We start from the raw sequence: 17,480 nt of genomic DNA, 5'->3' as shown, positions 1-17,480 counted from the left end.
CCACTTTTCGTTTGCGTCCCGGCGTTAGCCAGCCCGTGTGCTGTGTGTGAACTGTGGCAAGTAGATTTTATTTTTTATTCCCGCGGCGGGTGGATGGTTATGCATAGGAGAGCAGGCAGCCGGCGGTAGCTATTTTCTAGGAGTTCTATTGCAGTGTCGCACGCCGCTTTGCGCTTGGGGTGTAAAACATTCATATGGCTCTCGCTTGCGGTGTCTAATCAACAAAATCGGCTTCAGCTTTTTGCTTGAAGTAAGAGGTGAGTTACCGCTCTTTAAAAAAGAGCGATAGATCACTCACTTTGAAGAACCAGCTCTTTAGATCAGTTTGTGAGCGGATTGCCCACCTCTATTCCAGAAATTCATCCCCAAAATAAGGCGACGGCTGAGTGTTGGTGCCACGATCGTGGTTATCATTCTGGTCACGCCGTTGAACGTTACGGGCAAGTCAATAAAACCTTTGACTTCTAAGGTGGATCCTCCTGCTGTTGTAAGTTTTAGATTTGTGGGCTGTAATTTTAATTTTAAGTCTCGTATGAGCTTACCGCTACCGATTCCTAACACTGTCATTTGTGCCCCACAATCTAGCAGTCCTATCACCTCTACACCCATTACATCCACCTTGACGAATGGCCGGTTATCTCCCTCAACTCGCAAAATCAACTCGTCGACTTCTGCTCTGGTCGAGACGAATTTAGTTAGAGGCTTTTTGTTGACCAATCGACGACCTCTCACGCCGACGTTCTTTCGTTTTTTAAACAAAATGAGCATTTAGCTGTGGTGACCCCGTGAAATCCACATTTTTCGCAAAATATTTGCTTTTCCATCAGGCACGCGCTATGGTGGTGATAATTGCCCCGACAGTTAAAACAAACTGTTTTCCCCGGAATTTTATACTCGGCTAACCTTCGCTCCATGGTTCCTCTACTGCTTCCTTCTTGTGGGTCCTGTCGGCTTGGCAAATATTTTCCATTGGCTTTTCCTGATTGACCCGAATTTCCACTTTGCTTCCAAGTTGTAGTTGGGTTCCTTTTCCATTCATCTGCATTCTGCCAACGGTTATGCTTTTTCTGCTCTCCGTCATTCCAGTTCCTCTGATTCCATCTCGACTCGCGATACGGCATATTTGCCGTTATCTCATGTACTTGTGTAATTCTGACTCGCTGCCCTCCATCTTTCTTATACAGAAACCAATTTGCCGAATCTAATTTTCGCCCCCATACCTTAAGCATTCTAAGCATTCGTACCCCCTTCACCAGCAGCGCATTCTTGTAGTCCGGTCTTAAATTTCGGAATACAATATCGAACTTCCGCTGCTCTGAAGGTGGCACAGCCATCTGATCAAAAATGGTTTTAATGGCGTTGTAAAAATCTTGAAATTTTTCGTTATACTTCTGTCTCCTTTGGGACGCTTGCTCTTCATAGCGAAAGTCCATATCGGGAGGCTGAAATTCCGGTTTCAACTCCGCTATCAATTCCCTCCAGTTTCTGAACTCATTGTTCTTTTTGCCTTCAATGAACCATGTTCTGGCATCTCCGGCAAACAAATGTATCGCTTCCCTAAAGAGGTCATGCTTACTTAAATTTTCAGCCTCTGTCATGAATTCTATTTCGGCTACAAATTTATTCAAACTTTTGCCATCATCTCTTCCATAGTACCTAAGCTTCCAATCTGACACGGGTCTTGGGTTTCGTTTCCTATTTTTCTCTTCCTTTTCAAGCTCATCTTGACTTTCATTTCCGCTTTCCTCGGAATCTGCTGAAAAACTTCTATTTTCAGATTCCTCTCCAGATGATTCTGACTCATCCTCGGTGCTATTCCTATTATAATTCGGTCTTTTACTTTTTCTAATCCTCGGTTGGTTTTTCTCTGACATTTTTCTCTCTAGTTTTCTGTTATTCTCTTTTCTATTCTGTACTTCTGTTCTAATTTCCTTTCCTTTTCCTTTCACAGGTAAACCTTTTTTTTCGCGCTTGGTCGAAACGACTAAGTCTTTAAACTTGGCTGTAATCATTTTGTCCATGTGATCAATCAACTTTTGAAAGAGATCGTCATTCGGTTTCTGTTTTTCATTCTGCCTATCTCGCGGAGTGCTAGTGTTCTTCAGTAATTCCTCATTCTCTTTACATGGTTCATCTTCTTCAACGGAATCACTACTTTCATTTTCCAGTTCTTGGACGCTCAGTTGGCTCAAATCTTTCAATAGTCTCTTCTGTGTTTCTTTTACTGCGTCCGGGTCATTGGACAGCAAAGAGAAATGGTCATTTAACAACATCAATGCTGTTCCTTCCAATCCCTCAGTGTCAAAATTCTGTTTTAATCGTACCAACCGGAAATACAAATGCACCAGCCTGGTTTGTAACTGGGCTAATTCTGTTTGCTTTACTTTCCTATGCTCTAACGCGTATCTAATTTTGGCGAGTTTCTCGTCTATCAGACGGAACTCTTCCTCACATCTATCGTTTTCTATCGAATTTATGATAAAATCTGCTCTTTGCTTATCTTTCCTCATCACGCTTCGCAATTTCCTCTTCTTTACAACTCTAGATTCACCACTAGCAAATTGAACATCGCGGATAAATAATTCGTGCTCCACTTCGTCGTCCAGAAAGTGATTTACGTTCATGGAACGATATTGGAGTGTGTATTCCGAACTCATCGTGCCAATTGATTCTTATAATTTAAAACTGCAAAATGAATAGTTTTCAAAATTTTATCAATAATATTTTTTTTTTAATAATCAAAGAACAATGCAAAATAAATATGTTGAACCAATAATTATATGCTTTTGTAAAATCAAATGATATAATAAATCGTGCTATATTTTGTGTGTTGGTTGTGTTGTGTTTTATTCATTCAGGACCTTTTGTGTCTCGGTGTTATTTCTCCAAATTTTGTTGTTCCACCCGCCAAATGTTTGTACCAAAGATTTTACCGTAAGTATTTTACTTTTCTACTCTTTTCGTTTCCGTTCCTAGGCCAATGTCTTGCAACTTTGCTTAATAAATCGTACTTTGCAGCGCTTGGTTCTCATACACATTCAACCAAAGTTAAAATGTGTACTCACCTGCCGCCTTGCTAAAAAAAAATCCTTAGACTTTTTTAAATTCTACTCGATCCTCCGATTACTAACGAAATTTACGTTGGGCGCCAATTATTACTAGATGGGCAGATAGTACTCCCGAGAAAGCTCACCGAGCAAGAGACCGTGGATCTTGGATCACCGGGTCGGCTTGCTGCGGGGTAATCGGAGGGGCTACGCGCGGAAAAGTGTGCAACAACTATTGTATTCCTAGGAGGTTTCTTTTTACCTTTAATTGATAACTTGATTCGATTTCTGAGTTTTTACTTTAATAATTAACTGCGTATCTAAAGGGTGTGCGTGTGTGTGTGAGGGGCGGGCGCTAGCAGATCACTTCTCTTCTCACGGTACGTACCGACTATCTCGAAGGGTTCTGGTTCTGCTGGGCTGCGTTGCTGTTGCTGCGATGCCACGTTGATGGTTGCGGGGGAGGGGGAAACTCGTTGCTGTTCTGCGCTGACTGGAACACTGGATATGCCTTATCGCGATGGCGGATTCGTGGTTTGGCGGGAATGCGGGTCCTTCGGCGTCTTCCTTCCTTGGCTCGATCGATGGGCCACGGACGATACCGTATTGGCTTCACCGAGAAGGGTCCACTTTTACGGTTAGGGCCGGTCGCCCGAGGATTAAGCGGGCTCGTCGCTGCCCGAACTCCTTTACGCTTAGGCGTAGGCGGATTTCACCACCTAGGCCGACTCGTGCGAAGTGAGGAACCGACGATCGAATATGGATTCGATAAAATAGCAAAAAAAAGGTCCTGAATATGTTTGCCATGCTTAGTGCAACAATCTGCTCACTTTACTTAGCTTCCTTCTTGCAACTTTTCACTCACTTGTTACTCACACGAACGCCGCGGTACTTCTCCCCGTTTGGCGGTTTTTCAACTCTTGATTTCCCCTCCTTTTACCACCCACCATTTTCTTCCCTTTTCCTGCATTTGATTATGCCCACCTCCCCAGGGTTGTAATTTTCTGATTGTGTATAACAGTTCCGCGTTTAGCTTGGCCCATTTTAGTATGTATAACAATTTTTGTGTTTATGTATCTTACTAACCTAACTAATAACATTATTTTCATTTTAATTCACTAATCCTACTAACAAACTACATGAAAATAAATTAGAAACACAATAGTTACATATAAACATACAGCACATTTTAAAAAAACACTAAGGACAATTTGTAACAACGGTTACAAAAGGGACTATATTACATTGCTTTTTTCACCGCATTCTTTTTTTTATTCACTTCCACCTTCATCTTCATATTTGTGTTCATTTTCAATACAGTTTTAATATATTCAAGAAAAGTTTCTAAAATCAAAATAATAATTCACTATTTGCATTGTAGAAATTAGCAGGCGATTTATTATGTCTTGGTTTGGGTTTACACGATTATTTTAACATGTGACTGGTATGATACCAACCTAAAACATGGTTTTGGTACTCAGTGCTGGTGATCCAAAACATAAACAATGATTAGTTTTTGATACTGCGTTAAAAACGTAATATAGATGAGTTTAACTTGTAAATATGAAAATAGTGTGATCAATTATACTGAAACATGTTTGAAAACGTTGTTATTAACAAACTAATGCGAGCCATTTGTTATTCTGTTGACGGTTTGCAGTGTACAATTTAAATTTACATTTATAAAATCCGATATGTGCCGAACACTCGTTGTTTCTCTTCAAAAGAAGGGTACTCTGCGCAACTCTGCGCAGCATCGGACTAGATGCATTTGAAAGCATTTTTTCCAAGCTATCTTTTAAAACTAGTGCCAATAGTGCCAAACCCTGGACGGCAACTTTAAACGCTGTTTTATGCAAAAAATACGTAATTTTTTGATTTCGCCTAATTTTTTTGAGTATTACAATGAAATTATACATTATCGAATGATGAGGATTTATTTTCCACTATTTTACAGACAACTTTTTCTTAGACGTCATCAATATTCAATTTACCCTTGAGGCTCCAGCAAATTTCGCAACATTGCATTTTTTTCAAGAAAAACACAAAAAACGCTGACTCAGTATACTTTGAAAAATCATAGAAAATTCAAAATTTGTTGTATTACTCTAAAAATTTGGATTCTGACACTTCAATATCATACAACTATAGGAAAAATATAATTGAAATGAAATTCGCATTTTCAATTTTGGATCGATGGCCAGCGATTCCCCACGGTGCACTGTCGGCTGTCGGTGCGTGAAGCAGAACCGGGTAGATGGAGAAAACATTTTCGTTTTCGAGCACAGTTTTTCAAGCACCAGTCATGCAATTGTAGTCGAATACTCCTACTCGCTAGCAGGATCTTGCGTACTCTTTTACAGGCTGCTACTCAGGGGAATGCATGTAGAATAAAGAGTATCTTATAAGCGTGTGTGTGACTTTAGCATATGTCTCGTTCTCAAGCAGAAAGGAGGAGAAAGGTTTTCTCACTCGCTTTGCAACGCTGCTGGTTTCATCCACTGTTCGAAAGGTATTTCACTCACACAACTTTCTTCTGGTTCTTACAAAAAAAAACTGTTTTCAAAATCTAAATGGCTTAGGCAATGTTCTCATTTGCAGAGATAACAATATTTGAATCGTGTAATTTAGCAGCATAATAGTTATTCAAAAGTTATTCAAAAAACTACGGCCAAATTAAGACAAACGTGTATTTTCCTAAATATTAAAATTTCGTGAGCTCAAATTCAAAATAACTCAGAAACCGATGTATTCAAAATGTTAACCACCAAAAGCTTTTTTGTTTTTGAATGACAGTCTGAATCTTCTAAAATCATTAAAACACAAAAACATTTGAAAAATGTTGAAATTAGAAATTTTTCAAATAATTTATTCTTCCATAAAAATTTGATTTTTATTTTCCCATCCTGGACTTTTAGAAAAGTTTAAAATTGTGTTTTTTAAAAGAAACTTGAAGTTAGTTTCTTTTAAAAAACACAATTTTAAAAAAAATCAACTCTAATTTTTAAATCGAATTTTAATGTTTATTTCCAATATTTTCAACCGGAAAAAAAATTTTTTTCACGGTGTATATTTTTTTATGAGGCATTATTAATTCTCTACAACTCATTCGCAGAAAATTTTTCTATACAACCAACTATTTCTGAGCTTCAATGCTTGGAATATAACACAAGCCAAAACGCATACGTCCTTCTAGAAAATAGCTCATGGGTCTGAAAAATTTCTGTGTCTGTGAAAAGTTCTCAATTTGCTAAGACAAATACTTGTGCAAAGTTACATTCAAATAAAAATGGTCGATTGAATTTTTGCGTATTTGCAGGTCATTTGAGATGATTCTGCTCTAAAACATCTCGTTAAAACTGTGGAAATACTTACACTAACCAATCAACAGCAATAATCAACGACACATCTTCACTCGGTAGACCGATAGAATCCAAAACCATTACGAGCGTCACCAAACCCCCTTGTGGTACTGCTGCTGTTCCTATGCTAGCTGCGGTTGCTGTTATCGCAACTGCTACAATTTTTTCAAATGATAGTTCTAGTCCACGCAGTTGGGCTATAAATATTGCAGCAACAGCTTCATAGAGAGCAGTTCCGTCCATATTGATAGTTGTTCCAATAGGGATAACAAAACGAGTTATACGTACGTCGATCTTATTTTTTTCCTCTAAGCATTGCATCGTAACTGGCATTGTTGCCGAGCTGGATGAAGTTCCGAAAGCTGTTGCTATTGCTTGACCCATATTAATAAGAAACTTATATGGATTCTTCCTAGTGAGTAAAAAATAAATTGTTGGAAGAACAATGATCCCATGGAAAATTATTCCGCAGACCACTACAGTAAAATACATTCCTAATTTAGTGAAAACCTCTTCAATGTTATCCATTTCCAAAAATTTCGCAATGATTAGTGACAGAACTCCAATGGGAGATAACCTAAAAGGAAAGTAAACAGCGATTATTAAATATCTGTACTAAAATGTTATGATTTCACTGTTTCGTTCATTCTCTTCTAAAAGCCTATTGAAGCATAATTTGAAATTTTAAATTTGAAACTCAACCAAATTTAACAGAACGAAGTTTCGAAGTTAGTCTCAGAAGCAGTTTTTATATCATTTTCATCCAAAACGGCTTTATGGTATTTTTAATCAGTTATTTCATACACAGTTAGTATAATATAATAAAAAGTTAAATTAATTCATCTTATTAAGTAAGAGCAATAAGTGTTGTTGTCTGGTCCCGTTTACGTTTACGTGTCCGTTTTATCAGTATTGTGAAGCTCTTACGTTAGCACTACCGCAATAATTACAAGTGTAATTCATCTAATGTAATTCGGAAAAAAATACAGCAGCAAGAAATAATTACAATGAAAGAAATGATAAACTTTTTGTAAATAAGTTATTGAAAAAAGGAATTTCGATAAAAGTTGATTTTGACATCTGAGCTTCATGCCAAATTAAGCCGATGCAAAAATGCATATGCCCTTCCAAAAAAATACTCTTTATTACGGTGTCCCAAAAAAAAAATCGATGTTGAAAAAGTCAAGATGCTCAGCCCTAAATTGAAAGATAATGTTATTTATAGTATTGCCCCTTGCATGACTATTTAGACTTCTGTGATAATCATTCATTGCCCAACTTCTTATTTCGCTCTATCAAATTGACACCTCAGTAGCGCAGTGGCAGTTTTTTTGGGTTCATTGTTGGTTTTGTTGTTCATTTGCAACATTAAGTACATATTTTTGAGTAGCTTTAGTTGAAAATTAGGTTGAATTATCAAAACAAAACTAAGTGTTACATGATTGATTGGGTGATACTGAGTATCGATACTTTCTCAATTGTCATTGTATCGATACTAGACTTCACGGTTTCAAGTATACTAGATTAATATATATATATATATATATATATATATATATATATATATATATATATATATATATATATATATATATATATATATATATATATATATATATATATATATATATATATATATATATATATATATATATAGGTATCAAGCACTGACCATTGCTGGAGTGATTTCTTATTAACCTACCAAGGTAGCAATCATGATAGAGTATCTTTGTCTATATAATAAAATATTTCTGTCCAGCGTTTCGATATCGCTAGTATCGATACCTATCACCCAAACTGCGAAATCGTGTGCGAGATTCGACTGTGATAATCGTGTATTTCGGGGTAGTCCAATTTGGCGTAAAAGTCGCAATATTTATGTAGTACATTTTGACTTTCTAAAAAATCGTGTTCAGGTTGCCCAAACGTGATTTATGAAAAAATTACTTTTTAAGCTACGAAACCACTCTTTGGCACATTTTGCAATTCCGTGCGATCCCCACATTTTTCCATATATTTTTCTTATTTTTGTAGGGTTAATTTTGAATATTTCACATGGTTTGGTTCTGCATCGCATTCAGTTATTTGACTCATAGAGCTCATTAAACATCACAAAAAAGTGAATTTTCCCCATATTTTTTAGACAAAACCCTTCGAGACACATACAAATGAAATTGTCATTCAGAAACAGAAACTTTTACTAGAAAGCGGGATTCATGACGAAAATTTACATAAAAAAATACCCTTGATATCTTATCGGGGGGCTGAGATATTGCCATTTTTATATGTGATGGACAACTCAGCAATTTTACAAATATTTCAAATAACTTTTTTACTTTTCGAGATTAAAAATGACAACGTTCAGAAAACATATGCATTTTTGGGTGGCTCATAACTTAGTAGAAGGTTTGAAAATTGGGAAAAATCTAGGAAAAATGTTAGAACGAAAATTGAGATTTTCAGTGTCTTCTCATAGAAAACTTTATGTTGCTCGTAATATGTGAGAGATAGAAACATATTGTCTTTGACAAAGTTTCTTGGTCTTAGTTTGGGAGGGAGAAACGAATACTACAATCGAAACAGAGAACACGCACATGCGTCGTTTTCTGATAGCGTGTAACTATCTTCTTGCTGTAACGCATGCATGACTCGAACAAAGTTTTTAGTAACATCTCTTCTTTTTCTTCGGTTTGATTTTTTTGGCCTGAGGGACAGTTGCCTCAGATTAGCCAATACAGTTTAGTAACATCAGGAATTCGCGTTGACGGTGTTGCTGATATTGTTGCTGGTTTTTGCGTGCGAAAAAGAAGGAAGGAAATATTTTTACTTTTGTCATCACACACATTTTGACAATCACATATGAGAGCTCACATAAGTGCGAACAGCCTTCAAAATCTTTTTCAACGCGAATAATGTGCAAATTTTACAGACTAATTTTTCGAATCTGTGTTTTTTTCAATTTGCCGTTGTATAAAAGTTCTTTCAGAGTTTTGAGTTCGACCGTAGTGAAGTATGTTCGAAATTGTAACCAAAGCTTTAAATACAGAGAAGCGCGAGTTTAAGAATCGAAGTAAGCTAGCATGATTATTGCTTAAAGCTTATGAAATTTATTATTTTACGTAAAAACAAACCAAAATATTTTGTGAAACGACAATGAACGCAAAAACTGTTAGCGATGAATATTTTTTCGAGCAACTGAAAGGTATCAGTTATAACAATACTTATCGCAAAAAATGCTTTTTTTTCCTTGGTTCAAATTGACAGTCGATGACAGCTCATTCTGGTTCATTTTGACACTTACACAGCTCCGTATCCGTTTCTCCCTCCCAGATCTTAGATAACCTAAAACTTTGTCGAAGACACCTTGCGTCTATGTCAATTGGTTTAAAAAATAAATTTTCTATCTCACTCATAGGATTAATCACCCATCATTTTACATAAAAATATGCATTTTCGAATATCCTGAAACTTCTCCGAATATATGTTATGGCTATAACCAAAATTTAAATCACTATTTAGGTAATTAATCTCACAAACGGCAAAATAAAACACAGAGCAATGGAGATATTAAGCTTTAGTGGCATTTTTATACAAATGCTTAGTAGGGTGTCCCAAAATTGCACAAGTCTGGGGCTCACCCTCCAGATGATAGAAAATTGTGTTACGAACAAACTTTTGTTCGGCGGCAGCTCTAGAAAATGATGTTTTCAACTGGCCCCGATGACTTTTTTTTAAAAATCGGGTTTTCTTATGTTAAATCCAAAAAACATGTTCAGTTATTCAATTTTCCGTGAAACCTAATCCTTTTATATTTTTTAATGGTTCCTTAGGGTCCAAACTGTAAGGGAAAAAATCGTTTCGGATTGATTATCGTCAATTTATTTTCCTAAAAAAATTTCTATCATTCGGAAAAGAGATTTTTCAAGTATACTTCGACATTCAATCAATAAAAGTGGGTATTAAACCCAATGCTCTCACCAACTGATTACCATTAAAAGTTGGGAAATTTTATGGGTTAGAACATTGCCAAAGACTACATGGCTCTGAAATAACTTGATTTTGAGTTATTCGTGATTTACTGTGAAATACATTACATACATTTCCTCCTCTTTAGTAAACTTGATAATATTTATTCAATTTTCTCACTTGACCTTGATTATTGTAGGAAAATATTAAAATTCAACTTTTTATTTCACAGTAAATCACGAATAACTCAAAATTAAGTAATTTTAGAGCCATGTAGTCTTTGGCAATGATCTTCCCCATAAAATTTCTCAACTTTTAATGGTATTCATTTGGTGAGAGCATTTGGTTTAATACCCACTTTTATTGATTGAATGTCAAAGTATACTTGAAAAATCTCTTTTCCAAATGATAGAAATTTTTTTAGGAAAATAAATTGACGATAATCAATCCGAAACGAATTTTTTCCAAACTCCCTAAAGAACCTTTAAAAAATATGAAAGGATCAGGTTTCATGGAAAATTGAATAACTGAACAAGTTTTTTGGATTTAACATAAGAAAAACCGATTTTTTGAAAAAAGTCATCGGGGCCAGTTGACAACATCATTTACTAGAGCTGCCGCCGAACGAAAGTTTGTTCGTAACACCATTTTCTATCATCTGGAGGGTGAGCCCCAGACATGTGCAATTTTGGGACACCCTAATGCTTAGTAATCAAGTGTAAAAATGTCAATATCAACGCTTCCCGTTGAGATATCAAGGATCTTTTTTTATGTAAATTTTCGTCAGTAAAAATTTCAGTTCATGACTTACAATTTTTTTTGTATGTATTTCAAAGGGTTTTACCTAAATATTATGGGAAAAAAAAACTTTTCTGCGATATTTAATGAGCTCTGTGAGTCGAATAACAAAATGCAATGCTGAACCAAACCATGTAAAATATTCAAAATCAACCCTACAAAAAAAAAATATATGGAAAAATGTGGAAAAATGAGGGAATCTCACAGAATTGCAAAAAGTGCCAAAGAGTGGTTTCGTAGCTTAAAAAAGTCATTTTTTCATAAATCACGTTTGGGCAACCTGAAAACGATTTTTTAGAAAGTCGAAATGTACTACAAAAATACTATAAATAACATTATCTTTCAATTTAGGGCTGAGCACCTTGACTTTTTTAACATCGATTTTTTTTGGGATACCCTACTCTTTTTCTCCTTCAGTAAAAAACGTGTGTAAATTTTAATTCCAACCAAAAAAGCTAAGAATCATTTTTGCACACGAAATACAATTTATGACGGAAAATATCTATTACCAATCTATTTATTTTAAACAAGTTGAACGTTCCCGATGCTCGGGATCAAAGGTTTTAAGTTTAAGAATCATTTTTTATAAATCATTACGGCTTTGGCACAACTTACTTAAAAAATATTTCTCATCTTATACGTTCATCATCACTTTAAATACTTCAATATTTTTAGAACAGAACACACATAAACTGGAAGTCGCCATATCGTATTTTCAAACGACGTATGGTGTTCCACTTTCGGAATTATTGAAATGGTTGGCCAAATACCACTTTAGGTTATTTTTCTGAAGCCGGAAGCCGCCGTTTTGGAAAATGTTGTGTGGAGTCATCCCAGTTTCGAATATACCTATACTGGGTGATATTCGGGCTATTTGACAATCGTTCACAGTAAAACCTCTTTTAGGAAATTGAAGTAAGTAAGAAGAATGGATTTTTCTGCAAAAAAAATATTTGGAAATGTTAAAAAAACAACGAACATTTTATAGAAAGAAAAATTACATGTCATCGTTTTGATTTTTGATTTAGATGCGATTTGAGCTTATGCTTAAAAAGTCAAAGTTTTGCTTGTATTATATGTTTTTCAAAAAAAATCGAAGAAAGCATTTTAAGGTGTTTTTTTGTATGCAGAAAATCATTTTCAAAAATGCTTTGAACATTCGTAGTTTTTTTGAGTAATATGTCAACTTTTAGCAATAAGATACGTGTTATTTTTTCTCAAATGTCTTTTCTGAACATTAACTAACATTTCATTGGAAAACAGTCACATATCATAGCTTTGAATTTTGATTTGCAGATAAATTGAGCCTAAATATTCATGATTTTGCACGTTTTACTTAGTTTTGTGAATAATATCTACATTTTCAGTAATCAGATACCTATAATTTCTTCTCAAATGTCATTCCTGAACATGAACGAACATTTCATTGAAAAAAATCACATGTCGTCGCTTTGAATTATGATTTAGAGACAAATTAAGCTTAAAAATCTTGGTTTTGCATTTTTCACGTAGTTTTATTGAAATTATTTAAATTTCAAATGATCAGGTGCTTATTATTTTCCCTTAACCCTCTAGTGCCCAAATTAATTTCTGGACGGGTTCCGTTAAAATCACTATGGATCATTATAAACATTTTTTAAGTATTTATTGAAGCTTTTTAAAGGTTTGACTAAAGCCCGCCAAATGGCGGTATTGGGCATTAGAGGGTTAATTTCATCTTAAAAAAAATCACAGATCATAGATTCGAATTTTGATTCAGAGGCAAATGTCTTTGGCCATGTCTTTCTTGAACATCAACGAAATTTTCAATGAAAAAAAAAATCACATGTCACCTCTTTGAGTTTTGATTTGGAGACAAATTGAGTATTGAGTATAAAAAGTCATAATTTTGCATGTCTTACGTAGTTCTGTGAATAATATTTCAAGTTTTAGTAATTAGCTATTAATTATTATTCCTCGAATGTCTCCCCTGAACATTAACGAACATTTTAATGAAAGAGGATCTCATGTCATCGCTATGAATTTTTGGTTTAGAGGTGAATTTAGCACAAAGAGTCACAATTTTGCATGTTTTAAGTAGGTTTATGAATAATATCTCAAGTTTTAGTAATCAGATACTAATTATTTTTCCTCGAATGTCTTTTCTGAACGTAACAAACATTTTAATGAAAAAATAATCATATATCATTGCTTTGAATTTTGATTTAGAGGCAAATTCAGCTTAGAAAGTCATAATTTTGCATGTTTTACGTAGTTTTGTGAATAATATCTCAAATTGTAGTAATCAGATACTAATTATTTTTCTCAAAATGTCTTTCCTGAACATCAGCGAATATTTTCCGGTTAAAGAACCTGTATGTCACCGCTTATTTTTCTGATTTTGAACGATTTCAAATGATAATGATTACTGTACACTACAGAGACGGAGGGAATAACATCAATAAGATCAAGCGTTACGGAATTCCATTTTTATATAGTAGATTGAATTTTTTTTTATTTTATCGTATCGACTTATTCCAAATTGCAGACTAAATATATATATATATATATATATATATATATATATATATATATATATATATATATATATATTTATATATATATATATATATATATATATATATATATATATATATATATATATAAATATATATATATATATATATATATATATATATATATATAAATATATATATATATATATATATATATATATATATATATATATATATATATATATATATATATATATATATATATATATATATATATATATATATATATATATATATATATATATATATATATATATATATATATATATATATATATATATATATATATATATATATATATATATATATATATATATATATATATATATATATATATATATATATATATATATGTTATATGTGGATTGAATATATATTTACCAAATAATCCAACCAGTGACTCTCATAACAGTAACCGATAATTGCTGTATAAAAGTAAGAACCTCTTGTACTTCACTTTTTAACGTGCTCAATGCTACTCCAAAAGCGATAGATGCAGCCACTATTCCAATTAAATTAGTGCCAGTGATATACCGACCAGAAATATCCCATTTTCCAAGATTAATTTCTGTTGGGTATGTAGTTGGAGGTGTCAAGACAGTTTGGTATTGTTCCAAACACGCTTGTACTAGATTTGGAGGGATTGCATTCCTTATCAGATCCAAAAACGTGTCCACCGTAGTAATGTTTGCAATTGGTTTGTTTGCAGAAGTGTTTTCATCGTTCATCCATTGTCCTGGTTTAATTGTTGTAACCCAGACGATACCCTCTATTACCGCCAAAATAGTTGTGGTCATATAGTATAATATTGATAATCCACCAATTTTTTTTGACAAACTTTGATCCATGGAACCAACCGCAGAAATTAGGGATGTTATGATTAGAGGCAAAATAATCGCTTTAATGCATCGAAGGAACAGATCGCCGACAAAATTGGCATACATCACAGTCCTTTGGTTCCATATATCTTCGCCTATGTAGCGGAGCCCTAACCCTAAGGCCACTCCAATCACAACACTTCCTATTGTTAATAGAATCAATATATTTTGTCTTATAAGACGGCCTATACGACTATTATTTTTTGCCATTATCGTCAACTAAAGTATTTCAATTTAATCTTAAACTGTTCTTCTCTTGTGAACTTCAAACGACTCGTCAACTGATGCATTTGTTGTCAAGACAGAGCAATGCGAATCGCTATAGCTCGATGAGGTTTGTCCGTTTATCTATACCATGAGCTATCATCACTGCGATAATAGTAATTAACGCAACGTCGTTAATTGTTATCAAAGTTTTAGGAGCAGTAAATTTTTTTCCAAGCTCATAAAATAAGGGTTTAAAACTCATAAAAAAAGTTTAATAAAGTGCACAAATAAGATACGAAGTTCTTCGATGTAGCTTTCCAGCCTAATAAAAAATGTTAAAACATATTTTTTTTTTTTAGTTGTCAAGTTTGATCCAAGGTCGGATTGAGATGCAAGGGGGCCCGGGGCAGATATTTTCATAGGGCCTTTGTTTGAAAAATTGAGAGGTTAGAAAATTTAAAATTTTGAAATGACTTCATCATGCATGCATGGAAGGCATACTTAATTTCGCTCTTTTGCTCTTTGAATGCGCATTAGGCTATATTTTGTCGAGAAGGCAGAATTCGAACAAGTCATCAATGATTAACTTGTAGATATACTCTATCTTTACAATTTGTCTGAACATTGTAATGTTAAAATTGCTATGGTTCCATAGCCAGAGTTGTTTTATTTTCGTAGGTACCGGTTTTACAAGCTTGGCCTGACTTTTGCGCTGTATCTATGGAAATTTCAACAATACAATGTTTGGGCAAATTGTAGAGATAGAGTAACTCTACAAGTGCATCATATATCGACTTGTTCGAATTCTACCTCCTTGACAAAATATAGGCCCGGAGTTTTTGCCCCCCCCCCCCCCCCCTCCGTCATCAAGACGGCGGAGGTAGCACTCCAGCGTAAGAGAAGTGGCATACACTATTGCCCAATCGTCACGCTTGACATGAAGAATGCGTTCAAAGACGCCAATTGGGACGCTATAACGCTTGCGGTCAGGAGCATTCATGTACTGGTGTCGCTGTACAGGATTTTGGAGAATTATCAGTATCGAGGGCTTGTTTACAACACGGAAATTGGTCATAAGTGCGTCCCAATCACTGCAGGAGTTCCGCAAGGTTCTATCCTGGATAGGGTTTGCAATCCCGGGAACGAAATATTGATTCCCGGGATTCCCGAGTTACTCCAAAAATTTCGCAAGATTCACTGTAATTTCTAATACAATAAACTACAATAAAACTAAATACTATGCAATAATACTAAACATCCTATCAAAAGCGAAACTTACACGCAATCCCACTGAAAATAAAATATTGTTCTGCCAATGAAAACTAGATTTGCTACGTAGTTTTTTTTTCCTTTTTAAAATAATTCGCATTGTGTAATGGTATAGCAAATATATTTTATGAAAACCTAAATTAATCCACCTAGCGGTCAGACCCAGCCTTTCTCATTCAAACTTTTATTTGTAAAAAAAAAGGTTTACATGAACGCTTCAATCCAATAAGTGTATAGTCACTCGTTAGGTTCTAAAATATTGATGTTGTAATCTATACATATAAAAATGCAGTCCGGTCTGTCTGTCTGTCTGTCTGTTCGAGTCTGAGGCTCGAAATCTACCGAACCGATCGACATAAAAATTTGTATGTAGGGGTTTTTGGTGCCGATAAAGGTTCCTATGATAGTTTGAGACCCCTCCCTCTTCTGGAAGGGAGGGGTCCTATATAAATGGAACATAAATTTCTGCACAACTTAAGAACAAACCAAGCAAATGAAACCGAATTTGGCATGTAGATGTTTTGAGGGGTAACAAATATGTCGATAATAGTTGGACGCCCCTCTCTTTTTTGGAACATATTTCTGCACATCTCGAGAACTAATCAACTAAATGGAACCAAATTTGGCAGGTAAATGTTTTAGTGGTATAAAATATGTCCATAATGTTTTGACACCCCTCCCTCTTTTGGAAGGGAGGGGTACCATACAAATGAAACACAAATTTCTGCACATCTCGAGAACTAACCGAGTAAATGGAACCAAATTTAGCATGTGAATGTTTTAAGGGGTATCAAATACGCCCATAATGGTTCGACATCCCTCCCTTTTCTGGAAGGGAGGGGTTCCATACAAATGAAACACAAATTTATACTCATTTCGATAGTTAGCCAACTAATTGGAACCAACTTTGGCATGTGCATGTTTTTAGAGGTAACAAATACGTGCAAAGCACAGCTCAAGAACCAATCAAGAAAATACAACCAAAGTGAATGTTTTTAGAGGTACAAATATGTCCATAATTGTTTGACGCCCCTCCTTCTTCTGGAAGCACATGTTTCTGCACAAATTTCTGCACATCTCGCGAACTAATCAACTAAATGGAACCATATTTGGCAGGTGAATGTTTTTAATGGTAACAAGTATGTTCCATAATCGACCTCAGGCAACATTTTGGATTGTAACATGGCAACGTCCGGTTTCTGGAAAACAGCCAAAAATGGCCTATTTCCACCCAAGATAATAATATCCGAATCTAGAATGATACACAGGAGCTAAAATCGACCACAGATACCATTTTGAATTCTAAGATGGTGACATCCGGTGTCTGGAAAACAGCCGAAAATGACCAAATACCATTCAATATGAATGTTTCCGTAACCAGAATTACGCCCAGATGAC

General features: G+C 34.7%; 1 protein-coding gene across 2 annotated transcripts in view; it reads right to left on the bottom strand.

Moving 5' to 3' along the window:
• Positions 1-14,874, bottom strand: part of LOC129725757 (excitatory amino acid transporter 3-like) — a 45,070-nt gene extending 30,196 nt beyond the window's left edge. For both annotated transcript variants that reach the window (XM_055681933.1, XM_055681924.1), the window contains exons 1-2: positions 14,110-14,874; positions 6,423-6,986 (exon numbers count right to left, since the gene is read on the bottom strand). In XM_055681933.1, coding sequence (XP_055537908.1) covers positions 6,423-6,986; positions 14,110-14,816 — 1,271 coding nt within the window. In that variant the 5' untranslated portion in view covers positions 14,817-14,874. The remainder of the gene's footprint in view (positions 1-6,422; positions 6,987-14,109) is intronic.
• Positions 14,875-17,480: the final 2,606 nt, after the last annotated feature.

Source organism: Wyeomyia smithii, chromosome 1, assembly GCF_029784165.1.
Source record: "Wyeomyia smithii strain HCP4-BCI-WySm-NY-G18 chromosome 1, ASM2978416v1, whole genome shotgun sequence".
In the NCBI taxonomy this organism is placed as follows: Eukaryota; Metazoa; Arthropoda; class Insecta; order Diptera; family Culicidae; genus Wyeomyia; species Wyeomyia smithii.
The sequence above is the reverse complement of the archived record's forward strand: the minus strand, read 5'-3'. Positions and strand labels throughout refer to the sequence as shown.